General features: G+C 53.4%; 1 protein-coding gene across 4 annotated transcripts in view; it reads left to right on the forward strand.

Annotated features, from left to right (window-relative positions):
* The window catches only part of SERINC2 (serine incorporator 2), a 29,904-nt gene extending 14,307 nt beyond the window's left edge, over nucleotides 1-15,597 (forward strand). For all 4 annotated transcript variants that reach the window (XM_039474139.2, XM_039474138.2, XM_003937586.3 and 1 more), the window contains 9 exons: nucleotides 4,817-4,978; nucleotides 5,794-5,984; nucleotides 6,441-6,520; nucleotides 6,904-7,041; nucleotides 7,716-7,885; nucleotides 10,004-10,094; nucleotides 10,416-10,557; nucleotides 13,796-14,014; nucleotides 14,968-15,597. In XM_039474139.2, the coding sequence (XP_039330073.1) occupies nucleotides 4,817-4,978; nucleotides 5,794-5,984; nucleotides 6,441-6,520; nucleotides 6,904-7,041; nucleotides 7,716-7,885; nucleotides 10,004-10,094; nucleotides 10,416-10,557; nucleotides 13,796-14,014; nucleotides 14,968-15,103 (1,329 nt within the window). In that variant the 3' untranslated portion in view covers nucleotides 15,104-15,597. The remainder of the gene's footprint in view (nucleotides 1-4,816; nucleotides 4,979-5,793; nucleotides 5,985-6,440; nucleotides 6,521-6,903; nucleotides 7,042-7,715; nucleotides 7,886-10,003; nucleotides 10,095-10,415; nucleotides 10,558-13,795; nucleotides 14,015-14,967) is intronic.
* Nucleotides 15,598-16,791: the final 1,194 nt, after the last annotated feature.

Consider the following 16,791-nt stretch of genomic DNA (forward strand, 5'->3'; position numbering starts at 1 on the left):
TAAAGCTTATTTAAGTTTTTTCTTTATATAAAATCTTTACTTTTATATTTGTAAATTCAACTTAATTGAAGTATTATTTATGTACAATTAAATATATCCAAGTTAAGTGTTACCTACATGTTTGCCCCATTCAGCAGAGAAATCCCTTTTATGGAGTACCATGATATATCGATGGGTGTTTTGTTATTTTCAATTTTCCCCCAGTGGCTGGGGATGGTGGCTCATGCCTATAATCCCAGCACTTTGGGAGCCCAAGGTGGAGGATCTCTTGAGCCCAGGAGTTCAAGACCAGCCCGGCCAACATGAGAAAACCCTGTCTCTATCAAAAAATATAAAAATTAGCTGGGTGTGGTGATATGCACCTGTGGTCCCAGCTACTTGGGAGGCTGAGGTAGGAGGATTGCTTGAGGCCAGGAGGTTGAGGCTGCAGTGAGCTGAGGTCACACCACTGTACTCCAGCCTGGGTGACAGAGCCAGACCCTTTCTTGGTGGTGAGGGGGGAATAAAACCCAGAAAACTCAAAACAAAAATTAGCTGGTACCTGTGGTCCCAGCTACTCCGGAAGCTGAGATGAGAGGATTGTTTGAGCCCTGGGGGTAGAGGTTGCAGTGAGCTGAGATGACACCACTACACTCTAGCCTGGGTGACAGAATGAGACCCTGTCTCAAAACAAAATTTCTCTTCCCCTGTTATTTTCCTATTATGATCAGTGGCACAATTAATTTCTGTGTGTTTGTGTCTATGTGTACATATCTGCCCTTACTCCCACGGTCTGCCATTTCTGTAGGAAGATATATATATATATGTGTGTATATATATATATATATATATATATATATATATTTATTTATATATAAAATAACATTTTGGTTAATTGGTTAAATGGAAGAGGTTCTTGCAGGAGCTGGAGCCATTCCGGGGTGGGGTGAATGGACTAAGACGGATGACCATTTCCAAGGAAGATCTGGAAGCAGTGTGTGTTTTTGCCTTTGACCTGGTCTCTCTGGCTGCTGATCAAGCCCTTGGAAATCCTGAGGTTTCAGGCATCAGGAACACCTGGATTTTGAGCTTTAGGAACCAGAGTGAGCTGAAAGGCCAAGCTCCCTGAAAGTGGAACAGCTTTCTTGTGTCTCAGATTGAAATTAAATGGTAACAAGCCAGAGTCAGGACCTGAAGGAGCACCTGGGCATCTGGCTCCTGAGATCAGTACCTACTGGCCTCCCTTGGTTTTCTGGTCTTGGAGGGATTTGTGTTTTCATCACTGGGATGTATTTAAATTAAATGAGAGGACCATTAGTGAATTAGCGAGCTGGGACCTAGTGTGGTCCTTTGGGCAGCCTGACCCTTGATGCGCACAGATCTGAATTTGCGTCCCAGCTCCTCAGCTTACTTGCTGTGTGACCTTGGTCATGCCATCTCTCTGTCTCAGTTTTCCCATTTGTAAATGGAAAATTAAAACACACAATTTATAGCATCAGTGAAGCTTAATGTAGACAAAGTGCTTATCACAGTGCCTGGGATTGAGTAACCCTTCGTAAGTGGTAGCTGTCGCTAATACTACTTGAATCTCATTGCTGTTATCAACTTGCTATGTGACCCCTGGTAAGTTTAACCCCTCTGGTCTCAATTTCCACATCTGTAAAATGGGACTAAATAACCTGCTCTATCTGATAACCAGAATGTTCTTTATGGCAGGGGTCCCCAATACCTATCCATGGACTATTAAGAACTGGGCCATGCCGAGTGTGGAGGCTCATGCCTATAATCCCAGCACTTTGGGAAGTTGAGGTGGGCGGATCACAAGGTCGGGAGGTCGAGACCATCCTGGCCAACATAGTGAAACCCCATCTCTAAAAAAATAAAAATAAAAAATAAAAAGAACTAGGCCGCACAACAGGAGGCAAGCAGTGGGCGACCAAGCATGACAGCCTCAGCTCCGTCTCAATCAGATCAGCGGCAGCATTAGATTCTCATAGGAGCATGAACCCTGCCAGGAACTGTGCATGCCAGGGATCCAAGCTGTGTCCTCCTTATGAGAATCTAATGCCTGATGATCTGAGGTGGAGCAGTTTCATCCCAAACCATATCTGCCCCCTGCTACCACCCTGCTGCCATCTGTGGAAAAAGTGTCTTCTCTGAAACTGGTTTCTGGTGCCAGAAAGGTTTGGGACCTCTGCATTATGGCCTATGAAACAGTTTTCAGGCTTTTCTTATCTCCTCACCCACCAACAGCCATGGATAGGAGGCAGCTCTTGGGGTAGCAGCTGCAAGATGTAACCAGAAGTTGCTGGATAGGTGGACTGTTTTCATTTAGACCAGGAGGAATAGTTGTGTTTCCGAAGCATGTTGTTTAGTATCTGTGTGAGCGAGAGAGAGGCGAGAAGGAGCATTTCTAGTCTGGGGAAGAGTAAGAGAGGAGGCAGCTGCCCCCAGCAGGGTGTGCCGTGTGCCCTGTGACTAGTCCAGAAAGAAGGGCAGAGGAGGTCTCAGGATCGACGGGCCCCTGCCAGTCTGCTCTCTGCAAAGCTGATCTTTCAATTCCTGACCCTTGGCTCCAGCCCCTCGAGTGGGTGCCCACTGCTCTTAGGATGAAAACCAGGGTCTTGTTTCTGGCTGCTGGTGCCTATGTGGTCCTGCCTTGCCAGCCTGTCTGACCTCACACTCACTGCAGACTGCCCGCTCACCAAGCTTTGGCCACGAGGCCCTTCTTTCTATTCCTCAAGTGCCCAGCCCCTACCTCCCCCAGAGCCACCTGCCTAGAACTTTCTTTCCTCCCTTTGGTCTGGCCGTGTCTCCTCATCCCTATGCTCTGAGCTTATTATTTTATTTTAAAGTATTTCTTTTCGAAAGGCCAAGTGCAGTGGCTCACACCTGTAATTCCAGCACTTTGGGAGGCCGAGGCGGGTGGATTGCTTGAGCCCAGGAGTTTGGGACCAGTCTGGGGACTGTAGTGAAACTCCATCTCTACCAAAAAACAAACAAACAAACAAAAAATTAGCCAGGCATGGTGGTATGTGCTTGTAGTTCCAGCTACTCAGGAGGCTGAGGTGGGAGGATGGCTTGAGCCAAGGAAGCAGAGGTTGTAGTGAGCTGAGATTGTGCCACTGCACTCCAGCCTGGGTGACAGGGCAAGGAAAAAAGAAAAATCCTTTTTTTTTTTTTTTTTTTTTTTGAGACGGAGTTTCACTCTTGTTACCCAGGCTGGAGTGCAATGGCGCGATCTCGGCTCACCGCAACCTCCGCCTCCTGGGTTCAGGCAATTCTCCTGCCTCAGCCTCCTGGGTAGCTGGGATTACAGGCACGTGCCACCATGCCCAGCTAATTTTTTGTATTTTTAGTAGAGACGGGGTTTCACCAGGTTGACCAGGATGGTCTCGATCTCTCGACCTCGTGATCCACCCGCCTCGGCCTCCCAAAGTGCTGGGATTACAGGCTTGAGCCACCGCGCCCGGCAGAAAAATCCTTTTTAAAAGACACAGTCTCACTATGTTGCCTAGGCTGTTCTCCAACTCCTGGGCCTTGGCATCCCAAAATGCTGGGATTATAGGTGTGAGCCACCATGCCTGGCCTGCTCTCAGCTTAAAAGTCACTTCTTCAAGGAGGGCTTCTCTGCCATGCCACCCTCAATCAAACCTAGTCTGCGTTGGCACTCTTCTGGCAGTGGGTGCGTGTCCTTCTTAGTGCTCATCACGAGTCAGTAATGATTTGTTTAGTGTTTTTCCTGTTTGTGTAAGCCCCAGGAGGGCGGGGCCTAGGCCTCTTGCTCTCCAGGCTCTTAAATGCCCCGGTGAGGAATAGGGGCTGTTTGGGCGAAGACAGTTTACCAGAGGTATTTAGATGTGGGACCTGTTTCCTCAAAGGCTGGGCTGTGGACCGGGCTCCCAGGAGGGTGAGTTTCCTTTTCAGGTGGGGTATAGTGTGGCATCACCAGCTTCTGAATGATTTCAGCCAGCCCAGGGGAAGGGCTGACCGCAACTGGGCAGAGGACTGGAGAGGGAGAAGGTTAGGCCGCCACCTGCTGTCTAATGCTGGTATAGCCTCAGAACTGAAAATCATTCTGTTCGCCAAACTGATGTTTATTATGCACTATTACGCTGTTTTCTGTGGTCTTAACATGTGACTGGTACCATGCCAAACACATCATATTCCTTCAACAGATAGCCCCTAAGCTCCTACTGTGTGACAGGCACAGTTCCAATTTCTAGGAATACCGTAATGAACAAAACACAAAAATCCCTGACCTGCTAGAAAGCGGAGGTCAACAAACACAAGTAAATCATAAAGCCTCGCAGACCGCAGGAAGTCCTTCGGGGGAAAAACTAAGGTGGGCGGAGAAAGGGAGCCTGAAGGGGCTACAGTTTGGAATTTCTCTTTCATTCTCACAACTGATATGTGAGGAGTACATACCACTAGGATTCTGGTGTTATGGAAGAGGACGCTGAGGTACGGAGAGGTTGAGTGAGTTGTATAAGGTCACAAAGGTAATCGGTGACAGCTGGCCTTGTGATTTTTTTTAAACCACTCTCCCTCCCTGTAAGTAAGAAACAGTGTGACCTCGGCTGGCTCGCTCTCTCTCTCAAGGCACAGGATCACTTGAGATAGACCCAGGTTTGAATCTGGGTTCTGCGGTTACTGACTGTGTAGCCCTATATGACCCAGCCTCCCTCTTGGGCCTGAAAGTTCAGTGGGCTGGTGTCGGGGGAACAGTGTGCTCCTGCTTAGCACGGTACAGATGCGCTGACCTCTGGGCAGGTGGTGGGAGCCGCGAGCTTGGGCTGGGAAGGGGAGACGGGAGAATGATGGTCCTGTCCCACAGGCGTCCTGCCTCTGTGGCTCTGCCCCCTGCATCCTGTGCAGCTGCTGCCCCGCCAGCCGCAACTCCACCGTGAGCCGCCTCATCTTCACATTCTTCCTCTTCCTGGGGGTGCTGGTGTCCATCATTATGCTGAGCCCGGGCGTGGAGAGTCAGCTCTACAAGGTGAGCACCCCAGGCAGGGCAGCCTCCAGTGAGGGGCCTCAGCTGCTCCAGGCTAGAGGGCCCAGGCTTGGGGTCACAGCTCATCCAGAAGAGGAGGCAGGGATGTTTGGGTGCACTGATGATCTGAGGTTGGAAATGACGGGAGGAGGGCTTGAACCTCACGGGAGGATTCTTTCTCTTAGGCCACCGTCTCCTTGGAAAATCTTACTAATCATGATTGCCCCCCTAGACACTGGCCTAGGGGGTGTTCTTCTCCCCTTCAGTGCTCAAGCCCAAGCTGGGGCTCCTAACTCTCCCATTCATCTTAGTGTCTTACTGCCTGGCACAGAGCCGGGGGGCGTGGGCATCACCATGGTGATTTATGCACATTTTAGTGTATATAAAGATAAGACTTCCTGGAGAGCTTGTAGAAATGCAGGTTCTCAGGCCACACCATGGGAGAGGGGCCTCAGAACCTCTGCTTCCCTAAGCGTCTCAGGTGGTTCTGATGTAGGTGGTGGATGGAGATCACTTTGGGAAACCCTACTTTAGACAGCGCAATAGTTACTGAAGCTGTGGGAAATAAACAGATAGTAACCAGATGTAACTGGGCAGCTCCCTCCCAGGGCTTCAGCCCTAGAGAGAGCTAGGAGTGGAGATGGAGGCGGTGGAGGCACGGGTCGGGGGCTCCAGCTCCCCTCCCTGCCTGGTCCAGCCCCTGCTGGGAGAGCCTCTTTCCTGGACAGCCTTGGCAGAGCAGGGCTCTGGTTTATAAAGGCAGCTGCTAGGGTTCTGTGAGGGGTGGGGCCTTGACGCTGCTCTGTCTGTTTCCACAGCTGCCCTGGGTATGTGAGGAGGGGGCCGGGATCCCCACTGCCTTGCAGGGCTACATCGACTGCGGCTCCCTGCTTGGCTACCGCGCGGTCTACCGCATGTGCTTCGCCACGGCAGCCTTTTTCTTCTTTTTCACCCTGCTCATGCTCTGCGTGAGCAGCAGCCGGGACCCCCGGGCTGCCATCCAGAACGGGTGAGAGAGGGGTCCCCGCCGGCACCCTGGGACCTTCCCCCAGTGCCTTCCCCACTCCTCTGCCTGTCCAGGGATCTGCAGACCCTACCCTCAGGCTCAGGAGCCGTGGGAGGGCACAGCATGGGGAATGGCTCTTTGAGTTACGTCCATTTCTCAGCTGGAGAGCAAGGCTCAGAAAGGTCGGCAGTAAGCCTCAGGCCCTGCAGCACCTCAGTGACACACCTGGGGCTGGACCTGGGTGACCACCTGCACTGCTGCATGGTCCTCCCTCCTGCCCCTTAGGGCTTTTCCCAGGGCCAGGAGAGACCTGTGCCCATGAGACCATCAGAAAGCCCACCTGCGTCGTTCCCAACATCTGCTCTTCGTTGTGGGGGGGCTCTGGGGCCAGGCCCAGTCTGGCTTCCAGTTTCCCTGCCCGTACTCAGCCTCCTTGTCCATCCCCCACCCCCTCCATAGGTTTTGGTTCTTTAAGTTCCTGATCCTCGTGGGCATCACCGTGGGTGCCTTCTACATCCCTGATGGCTCCTTCTCCAACAGTAGGCGGGTTTGGCAGGAGGCATGGGGGGCTGTGGGGAGGGAGGCGGGGCGTCAGGTTGGAGGAATGTGGTGGGACTGCTCTTTGCTGGGGCACACAGAGCCCAGGCTGCTGGCTGGATCCAGTGTCCTTCCCCACCTGTGATACAGCACTGTGGTGCTTGGCTACACGGCCTTTGTGCAACCCAGGAGAAGGGGGAGCCCGCCTCGCCTGACCCATATCCTGCCCTCTGTGTGTGTCTCTGTGCATAGCTAGGGGTTCCCTGTGGGCAGGGGCTCTGTTCTTCTCAGTGTCCGGGTGCAGAGTGTAGCAGAAACGCTCGTTGAAACGTGAGTAGGTGTGAGAGAGGGACCCCCCTCCCCTCACTCTCCTCTCCCCACCTAGTCTGGTTCTACTTTGGCGTCGTGGGCTCCTTCCTCTTCATCCTCATCCAGCTGGTGCTGCTCATTGACTTCGCGCACTCTTGGAACCAGTTGTGGCTGGGCAAGGCTGAGGAGTGTGACTCTCGTGCCTGGTATGCAGGTCAGTGCTGCCACCCTGCCTCCATGCGGGAACTCCAGCCCGGGCAGGGCTGGGGCTACCTGAGGAATTGAGGGTCCCTGAAGCTAGATAAAATTGGGAGGCATCTTGAGTAGCCACTGCCTTAAGGCAAGATTCCAACTGTCCCAGGAAGATTGGGGGGTGGCCGCTGATCCTGGGGTGACTTCCTAGGGATCCGAGGAGAGCTGACCTGGAGAGGCCTTGGGGGTTCTTGTTTGGGGGTTCCTGCGGGGTGGGCCATGCACAGCCAGCACTGTGTGAAGCCCTTTTGGTGGTGCCCAGGCTGAACTTCAAGTGACACCTGGTCCCTCACCCAGTAGCAGGGTGAGTCCCTGGTTCTCTTTCAGTTCTGAACACATTGAGAAGAAAGGCTCACCTGGGTGCTGCCTTCCTGCCTTGTTCAGTTTTTGCCAGGCTGTTTTGAGTTCACTGTATTTATTGGTACAGTTCTCTTAATACAAGGTAGCAAATGAGGCATCTTAGCTCAGGGTGGGGCAATGACTCATAAAGGTGTTGGTGAAAGGCAGTGACGTCGTTCCTTAGATGGGGAAACTGAGACCTGGAGAGGGGAGAGCTGCCAACAAGGCCTCTCGAGGGAGCGCGGGTCCCTATGCCTCCTGCCCCCTGCCCACTCTCTCACCACCCCTCTGGCCCAGGCCTCTTCTTCTTCACCATCCTCTTCTACTCGCTGTCGATCATGGCCGTGGTGCTGATGTTCATCTACTACACCGAGCCCAGCGCCTGCCACGAGGGCAAGATCTTCATCGGCCTCAACCTCACCCTCTGCGTCTGCGTGTCCATTGCTGCTGTCCTGCCCAAGGTCCAGGTGAGCCTGCCTGTCCCTCCCTGGCCCCTTGGTGGGTGGGACTTCTTACAGGAACCAGAGTCCTGGGGCTAGCTTCCTTGTCCACCCCTCCACCCCCTCGCATATGTGGGCTCCTAGGTCAGCCTCCCCAGCTGAGTCATGGCTCTCACGGCTGCATGCTGGGTGTCTTTAGGAAGTGCCCTAATCTCTCTCTGCCTCTCAAATATCAAACGAGGATAATAAGACCTCCTATTGGAGTTATTCTCAGGACCGAGATCCTATTTGTAAACACTCCATGCCTGGCCTTTATGTTTCCCGCAGATATTAGATATTATTACGGTTATTATGTTGTCGTTTTTGTTTCTATGCAAATCAGGGGAACATTGTGGGGAGTCCAGGAGTGGTGATTCCTAGACACCTCCGGAAGTAGTGTAGGGAGGTACAATTTCACATTTCCAATCCAAGACCATCTGGAATAATGGGCGGGAGCTCCCAGAGGAACTGCTGGTTCTTCAGAAAGTACCATTGGAGCCCCTCACGAGTCCCGCGGTGCTTTGCGGTTTGAGCTGTCAGCACACCAGCGGCTTCAGGGGGCTTAGGTAGTCTTTGGGGGTCTTTAGCAGAAAAGCTGGGAAACCTCCCTTCTGGTCAGAGCCTCATTTCCCAGTAAGAAAAGTTGAACCTTAGAGAAAGTGATGTCTGTGTCCCAGGTCACACAGCAATCAGTATTTATTGAGCAAATACCTCCTGAGCACCTCCTGTGTACGAGGCCCTCTTCTAGATATTGGGGACATGGTGTGAGGAAGGGGAGGAGGAATAATGATGGTAGCCAGTTAGTGGCCTCTGACATGTTATTTGATCCTCACATCATCCTCATCCTCACTTTACAGATGAGTAAACGAAGGCTTAGAGAAGAGGCCTAGCCAAGGTCACATGGGGAGCTGGGTTTTTGAACCCAGGCAGGCTGGCTCCAGAGCCTGCGCTCTGTGTGTGTGTATTTTTTTTTTTTTTTTTTTTTTTTTTTGAGACAGGATCTGGCTCTGTTGCCCAGGCTGGAGTGCAGTAGCGCAATCTTGACTCACTGCAACCTTCACTTCCCGGGTTCAAGCAATTCCTGTGCTTCAGTCTCCCAAGTAGTCAGTGGTCTGCCCATCTTGGCCTCCCAAAGTACTGGGATTATAGACGTGAGCCACCACGCCTAGCCCAAATTTGTTTTTGTTTTTGTTTTTTGAGACAGAGTCTTGCTCTGTCACCTAGGCTGGGATGCAGTGGTGTGATCTCAGCTCACTGCAACCAACGTCCTCCTCCCAGGCTCAAGCGATTCTCATGCTTCAGCTTCTCCAGTAGTTGGGATTACAGGCTCCCACCACCACATCCAGCTAATTTTTTTTTATGTTTAGTAGAGACGGGGTTTTGCCATCTTGGCCAGGCTGGTCTTGAACTTCTGACTTCAAACGATCTGCCTGCCTTAGCCTGCCAAAGTGCTGAGATTATAGGCATAAGCTGCCATCCCCAGCCGCCTGTGCTCTTAATCACAGAGAGCCATGTCTTCAAGTGCTCGTGTGGTTGAGGGGTGGGGAAGGACAGGCAATAGGGGACGAGGCCCAGTGGGGTCATTTAGATAAATTGTGCGATGCGGACCATGAGAGAGGGTGCGGGCTGAAAGGTGGGTGGCTGGCAGGTGCAGGGCTGTCATAGGGTTCCCAGGGCTCGGTGGGAGTCCTGTCTGAATACTAAAGAGGGGCTGCCTGTGCAGAGATGCTGGGAAGGCACATGTCAGGATGTGGGAGAGGCTGGGCAGGCTCTCCCGATAGAGAGCAGGGAAGAGGGGGTTAGCGGGCCAGGTGGAGATGAAGACAGGGGCAACCAGGGAGGCTTGAATTCAGAGTGTGATGAGATGGGTTTTCAGCAGGAGAAGTCGGGTAATCTGAGGGGTGTTAAGAGAAAGAAGAATTAGCACTCAGCCTTTGTTTAGTGAGGTGGGTGGTAGGTGGCCTGGATGGTGTTTTCCCTAAGTGGGGTGTGGTGGGGCATCCTAGGTGGGTGGGAGTTTCTGAGGTCCCTTGGCTGGTGTGAGTGGGCTGGGTGGGTGGGGTGTCCCTGGTCAGGCAGGGATCTTACAGTGAACGGCTCTTGCAGAATGCCCAGCCCAACTCGGGTCTGCTGCAGGCCTCGGTTGTCACGCTCTACACCATGTTTGTCACCTGGTTGGCCCTATCCAGTGTCCCTGGTGAGTATGGGCCCAGGCTCGAGGAGGCCTGGCCTTGTTCCTGGGCCAGCATTGGCCTGCTGTGGGGCTGGGGACCCTCACAGGTGACAGGGACATCCCAGCTTCAGCCCATTCTGAGACTCAGTCCTCCCATGAGATGGGAGGGCCCTGTCTGTTCCGGAGTTGTCTCTCTGCCCTTGTGACTGCTGAGTGCTCAGTTGCTGGGACTTGGGTGGTTGGTTGTGTATCTTGTCTATTTGGGCTGGCTCTCCGGCCATCCTCAGAGCCACTTGGCTACCTAGGCCTGGCCTGGGCTGAAGATGATTGTGCTTCCATCCCCAGAACAGAAATGCAACCCCCACTTGCCAACCCAGCTGGGCAATGAGACGGTCCCAGTTGGCCCCGAGGGCTATCAGACCCAGTGGTGGGATGCCCCGAGCATTGTGGGTCTCATCGTCTTCCTTCTGTGCACCCTCTTCATCAGGTATGGCTGGGTCTGGACTCTGGGGAGGGATCGATCATGACTGGGGGCCCTGAGCTGGAAGTGAGGGAAGGATGTGGGAGCCAGGATACCAAGCTGGAAGGTGCTCTTAGCATGCAGCGTGTCCAGCTCTTGTATTGTGCGGGAGGGGAAACTGAGTTCCTCACAGGGCCTGGCATAAGTGGGCAGCAGAGGCAGCCGTGACCTTGCTTCCTGGCTCACAGCCCTTTTCTGCATACTGGGCCAGCTCAGATGGGTGCAGACAGCTGTAGGGTCAGAGAAGGAGCGTGGACTGGAGTCAGTGGGTCCAGGCTCTGTTTTTTACCTGCTGTGTGGCTTGGGATAAGTGGCTTGACCTTTCTGAGCTCCTGTTTTGTCCTCAATAACAAGAGGATGACAGCCTCCATTGTGGTGGATGTGGCTGTGGCCCCACACTCTCCCCTGAGACAAGGCAGCTCATGCTGAAGGTCGCTGAGTGGCGCTTTTCAAAGGGGCATCTTAGTAGGTGCTTATCCATGTGGTCTCTGCAGCCAGACTGCCTGCATTTGAGCCTGGCCTTGCCACTTCCTCCCTGTGTGATCTTGGGCAAACGAAACAACACAAAAACCTCTCTAAGCCTCAATTTCCTTATCTGCAAAATAGAGATAAAATAGTACCTCCCTCACTGGATTGTTGGAAGAGCCATGGATGAATCCGTATGTGTGAAACACTTAGAAAGGGGCCAGGTATGGTGGCTCACATCTGTAATCCCAGCACTTTGGGAGGTCAAGGTGGGAGGATCTCTTGGGCCCAGGAGTTTGAGACCAGCCTGGGCAACAGAGTGAGACCCGATCTCTTTTTAAAAATTAGCAAACCAAAACAAAAACACTTAGAAACTTGGCAAGTAGTAAGTTATTTGTCATCCAAACACTTTGGCAGGCTGAGGCAGGAGGATTGCTTGGGCCTAGGAGATCAAGGCCAGCCTGGGCAACATGGTGTCTCTACACACACAAAAAAGGTTTTTTAATTAGCCAGGCATGGTGATGTGCACCTGTGGTTCCAGTGATTCAGGAGGCTGAGGTGGGAGGATCACTTGAGTCCGGGAGTTTGCCAAATAAGTCTTGCGTATTATTGTGAACATTTGCATATTTGTATATTAGTATGAACATAATATTGTGAACATTTGCACAACTAGGTAGCTCTGAGTGGCTGTTCTTATGAGTCACTAGATTATAATATTAGGTTTAATTGTTGTTTACACTGAATCCGGCAGACCCTGAGTTTGCCTCCCCATGGCCCTGCATTTCTCTTTCTTTTTTTTTTTTTTTTTTTGAGGCGGAGTTTCGCTCTTGTTACCCAGGCTGGAGTGCAATGGCGCGATCTCGGCTCACCGCAACCTCCGCCTCCTGGGTTCAGGCAATTCTCCTGCCTCAGCCTCCCGAGTAGCTGGGATTACAGGCACGTGCCACCATGCCCAGCTAATTTTTATTTTTAGTAGAGACGGGGTTTCACCATGTTGACCAGGATGGTCTCGATCTCTTGACCTCGTGATCCACCCGCCTCGGCCTCCCAAAGTGCTGGGAGGCCCTGCATTTCTCTAAGCGCCCCTTTCCATCTGCTTTTCACTCTAGAGGAAACCTTGGCTCTGCTCCTCTGGTCTCCTCATCCATCCATCCCAGTTCCAACAGCACCCCTGCCTCCGGGCCCCCGGGCTAGAACATTTTAAGGCTCTTTCACATTTTGTTCTGTTGTGGCGTTTTTCAAAACATTTTCTCCAATTCAATTCTGTACAGTTCATAAACATCTGTCTTCTTTATCACATTTGATTCCTTTTCAAGCTGGAAAGGCTTGAATTTACCTCTGTCTTTTCTCTTTTCTTTTCTTTTTCCCTCCCCTCCCCTCCCCTCCCCTCCCCTCCCCTCCTCTCCTCTCCCCTTCCCTCCCTGCCCTCCCCCTCCCTTCCCCTCTCACTGTAGCCTTAAACTTCTGGGCTCAAGCGATCCTCCCACCTCAGCCTCCTGAGTCACTGGAATTACAGGTGCACGCCACCATGCCCAGCTACTTAAAAAACCTTTTTTTAATTTTTTTTCTTTTTGTTCTGTAAAGGCACTATGTTGCCCAGGCTGGCCTTGAACTCCTGGGCCCAAGCAGTTCTCCTGCCTCAGCCTGCCAAAGTGTTTGGATTACAGGGGTACATCACTCCTGGCCTGATTACCTTCATTTTACAGATAGGGAAACTGAGACCCAAGGAGGAGGCCATGAGCTCATGGTGGCTGGTGGCCAAGGAGCTTGGCACTTTCCCTGCCCCTGGTTCTCTACCCCTTCCCCTCCCTGACCTGGCACAGCTGTGCTTCCTGCTGCTTCCACATCCACAGCTCGCTGGCACCTGCACTGCTGAGAGCCCAGGGGCACAGGTCTGTTCTTAGCACAGTTCTCACAGCGCAGGCAGCAAAGAAGCATATACAGCCCATGAGGGCTGGGCTCACGTGCAGAGATATCCATACAGTATTTGGTGGTTAGGGCCCATGGGAGCACAGCAAGGAGTGATTTCTCAGTTTGCTGGGAGGGGACTGAAATCCAGCTCTCCTTTATTTTATTTTATTTTTTTGAAATGCAAGTTGGTTTTTCAAAAAACTTTATGTCTCAAACTATCAAATTCTGTTAAAAACATCAAAGCTCATCACAGAAAAGCAATGGCATACAACCATTACTGTTGTTCTTTTATTTTTTTAGTGTAAGCATGAAGGCAAGGGCGGCCATTGGTAAAACCACTTGACACTAATAAAATGGAAACTGAAAATTAATGAGAAACGAGCACAATTAATTATTAACATTCTTAGTGGATGTAGGACCTGGTACGGTGCTTTGTAACATTAGGTACTCAACACGTGTTTATGGAAACGGCAAAGGAGCTGTCGTAACCATAGTGGCTATTTATTGAATTTATATTCTGTGCCAAGCACTATACTGGAGACTTTACATCATTATTCCATCGAATCCTCCCAGCAGCCCTCTAAAGGAGGTACAATTATCCCTGATTTCACAGACAAGGAATCAAAGGCTCAGAGAGGTTAAGTGTCTTGCTCAAGGTCACACAGAAAGTGGGAGTCGGGTAGGGGTGGAGTTGAGAGGCAAAGCCGTTTGTTAACCCCTGGGCCCAGTAACCGGGTCACTGGCCTACGAGGCTCTGGGACCACTCGTGTCCAGTATTATGACCAATGCCAGGTCTATCCATTTGCCCGCCTTCCTCCCTCCACTGCAGTCTGCGCTCCTCGGACCATCGGCAGGTGAACAGCCTGATGCAGACGGAGGAGTGCCCACCCATGCTACAGGCCACGCAGCAGCAGCAGCAGCTGGCAGCCTGCCAGGGCCGGGCCTTTGACAATGAGCAGGATGGCGTCACCTACAGCTACTCCTTCTTCCACTTCTGCCTGGTGCTGGCCTCACTGCACATCATGATGACGCTCACCAACTGGTACAAGTACGTAGCCCAGCGGGGCATGGGCAGAGCCCGGGGCATGGGGTGCAGGTCCATACATCTCTCCTGCTGTCCCTCACTGGCTTTTCCTGGTGTCTGCTGAAGGCTTGGGGGTGGGGGTGTCTATCGAGGACCCTCGACAGAGCCTGCCCCTTCCCTGCCCCAGTTTCCCCACCAGTGCCTTCATCTGCTCACCTCCTGCTCCTTCGCTAGGAGACTGAGACTGGGGGAGCACAGCAGCTGGGGCTGGGCCTGTGCGGGGAAGGTGGGGTTTACAAATCAGGGGTCATGGGGTCAGATTTGGGCTTCATGGTTGGAGGGTTAGGATTAGGGTGTGGAGATCCAAACCAAAGTCACAAGGTCAAGGATAGAAGTCATGAGGTCTAGGGCTGGGACTGTGGTCATTTAGAGTCACAAATGCGGTCATTTGGTTAAAGTTAAAATTGAGAGTAGGAGGCCATAAAGCCAGGATTGAAGTGGCAAGGTCAGGGAGCTAAATGACTGTAATAAATAAGGTCAGGGGGCACCCCTGAGCTACAGGATCACCAACTGGTACAAGTATGTAGCCCAGCGGGGCATGGGCAGAGCCCAGGGCATGGGATGCAGGTCCATACATCCCTCCTGCCAGTCAGGAGTCAAGGGTAGAGGTCAGGACTAAGGCCAGGAGCTCCAGGGTCCCAAGTTCAGAGGCTAGGATTGAGGTCCCAGAATTCAGATCACAGGTTGGAGACCAGGAGTCAGGTCACGATCTCAGGGACTAACACTGGGCTCAAGATGGGAACTGATGTCAGGAGCCATGTCCAAGGTCAGAAGGCCAGGTGTTAAAATGTCAGAGACAGGGGCTGGAGTTACAGCCAGAGTTGAAGTCAGGGGTCACACTGGGTCATAAGGCCAGGGGCCAAGATGGAAGTCACAAGACTGGGAGCCAGGCTCATGGGGAAGATGGTGTGTTCCAGGCCTGGCGAGACCCGGAAGATGATTAGCACGTGGACCGCCGTGTGGGTGAAGATCTGCGCCAGCTGGGCGGGGCTGCTCCTCTACCTGTGGACCCTGGTAGCCCCGCTCCTCCTGCCCAACCGAGACTTCAGCTGAGGCAGCCCCCACAGCCTGCCACCTGGTGCCTCTGGGCTCAGAGATAGCCAACCTGCCCCCTCCCCATAACCATCAGCCAGGCTGAGCCTCCACCCCTGCCCCAGCTCCGGGACCTGCCTCTGGGCCGGGCCCTTTAGTCTTAGTGCCTTCAGGGTCTGCGGAGCATCAGGCTCCTGCCGAGCCCCGCCCTCCCGCCGAGCCCCACCCTCCCACCACCCACAGGGTGGGGCTGCCTCTTCCTTCCACTCCTCCCTGTTGCCTATACTCAGCATCTTGGGATGAAAGGGCTCCCTTGTCCTCAGGCTCCACGGGAGCGGGGCTGCTGGAGAGAGCTGCTCAGAGCCGCTCGAGAGCGGGGAGCTCCCACCATGATGGGGCATCCAGCACTGAGGCCCTGGGTGTCATGTCCCCCAGGGCACCCTGCCCCCTTCCTGGACTTCGTGCCTTACTGTGTCTCTAAGACTTTGCTAATAAACAAGCCAGTTCATATACCACCTTCCGTGCCCCTCACCCTCAGCACAGGGCCCCACCACATGGGGCTAGTGTGGGGCTTGGGAATGGAATGGGCTGAGGAGGCTGGGACATCAGGGCCAGACCAAGAAGGGCCTCAAAGGCAGACAGAATGGCCTGGGCTCTGTCTTCTGGGTCAGAGGGGACGGGGGTCAGAGCCTGAGGGGAGGGGGCCAACCAGGAGGGAGGGGCGGAGCAGGGATTTGGGAAAGGGGGTGGGTCTAGCAGTCAGAAAAGGAGAGCCTGGAGGCAGTGGGGTCAGCAGGAGGCTGCCCCACCATCCGAGGGAGGGTGGTGAGGGCAGAGCCACGGTGAGGAGGAGGGGCAATGACTTGGCCAGAAGACAGTCTTCAGGGCCCCTCTCGCCAGAGCCTGCCTCAAGGCCCCAGCCACCTCTGACCTGCCTGGAATCCTTACCACCCTTGGTACCTGCCCTGACCAGTTGAGCCCCAGGCCTTGGGGTGCTGTGGGGAGGAGCATGTGCTCTGGAGTCAGCCAGGCTGGCCCGGATCCCTCTGTACCATGGAGGCCGTGGGGCTCCAGAAGGGTCCTTCTCTTCCTGGGCTCTGGTTCCTCAATGCCACCCACTCCCAGGCCATTGTGAGCATCAGAGGAAGCAGCCCATGCAACCTGCCTGGCACAGCAGCTTCTTGAGAAATAACATCAGCACCCACCTCGCAAGGGCAGAGAGATGTGAGGGGGACTGACAGGCTTCTGGCTGGGGCCCCAGGGCCTAGTCTTGTCACGATGATGGACTGCAGGCCATTCGTCCCTTCCATTTGTGGGGATAACACATAGGTATGAAGATGCTGGGGATAGGTGCTGGGGACACAGCCTGCTTCTAAGGCTCTCCTGGGTTCTGGGGTGAGTGCACTGGTGGGGGCCGCTCAGGGACTTGTGGGGTCACCAAGGAGGCAGGACAGGCATCTGGAGGATGTGTAGGAGTCACCTGGGCCAAGAGGAGCCACAGCACTGAGGACGGGGGGACAACACAGGAGCCAGAAGGTGCAGGGTTCAGTGACCAATGAGAAGCCAAGGTGGCTGGGGCACAGAGAGGGGTGGGGTGGTGAGGTAAGTATGAGCTCGGAGACATGGGCCAGCCAAATCACACAGGCCCTTAAGGGTCATGGTGGGGAGACCAGACATAATCCTGCTGGTAGAGGGGAGCCATGGAGGGT

Source organism: Saimiri boliviensis, chromosome 11 (genome assembly GCF_048565385.1).
Source record: "Saimiri boliviensis isolate mSaiBol1 chromosome 11, mSaiBol1.pri, whole genome shotgun sequence".
Classification (NCBI taxonomy): domain Eukaryota; kingdom Metazoa; phylum Chordata; class Mammalia; order Primates; family Cebidae; genus Saimiri; species Saimiri boliviensis.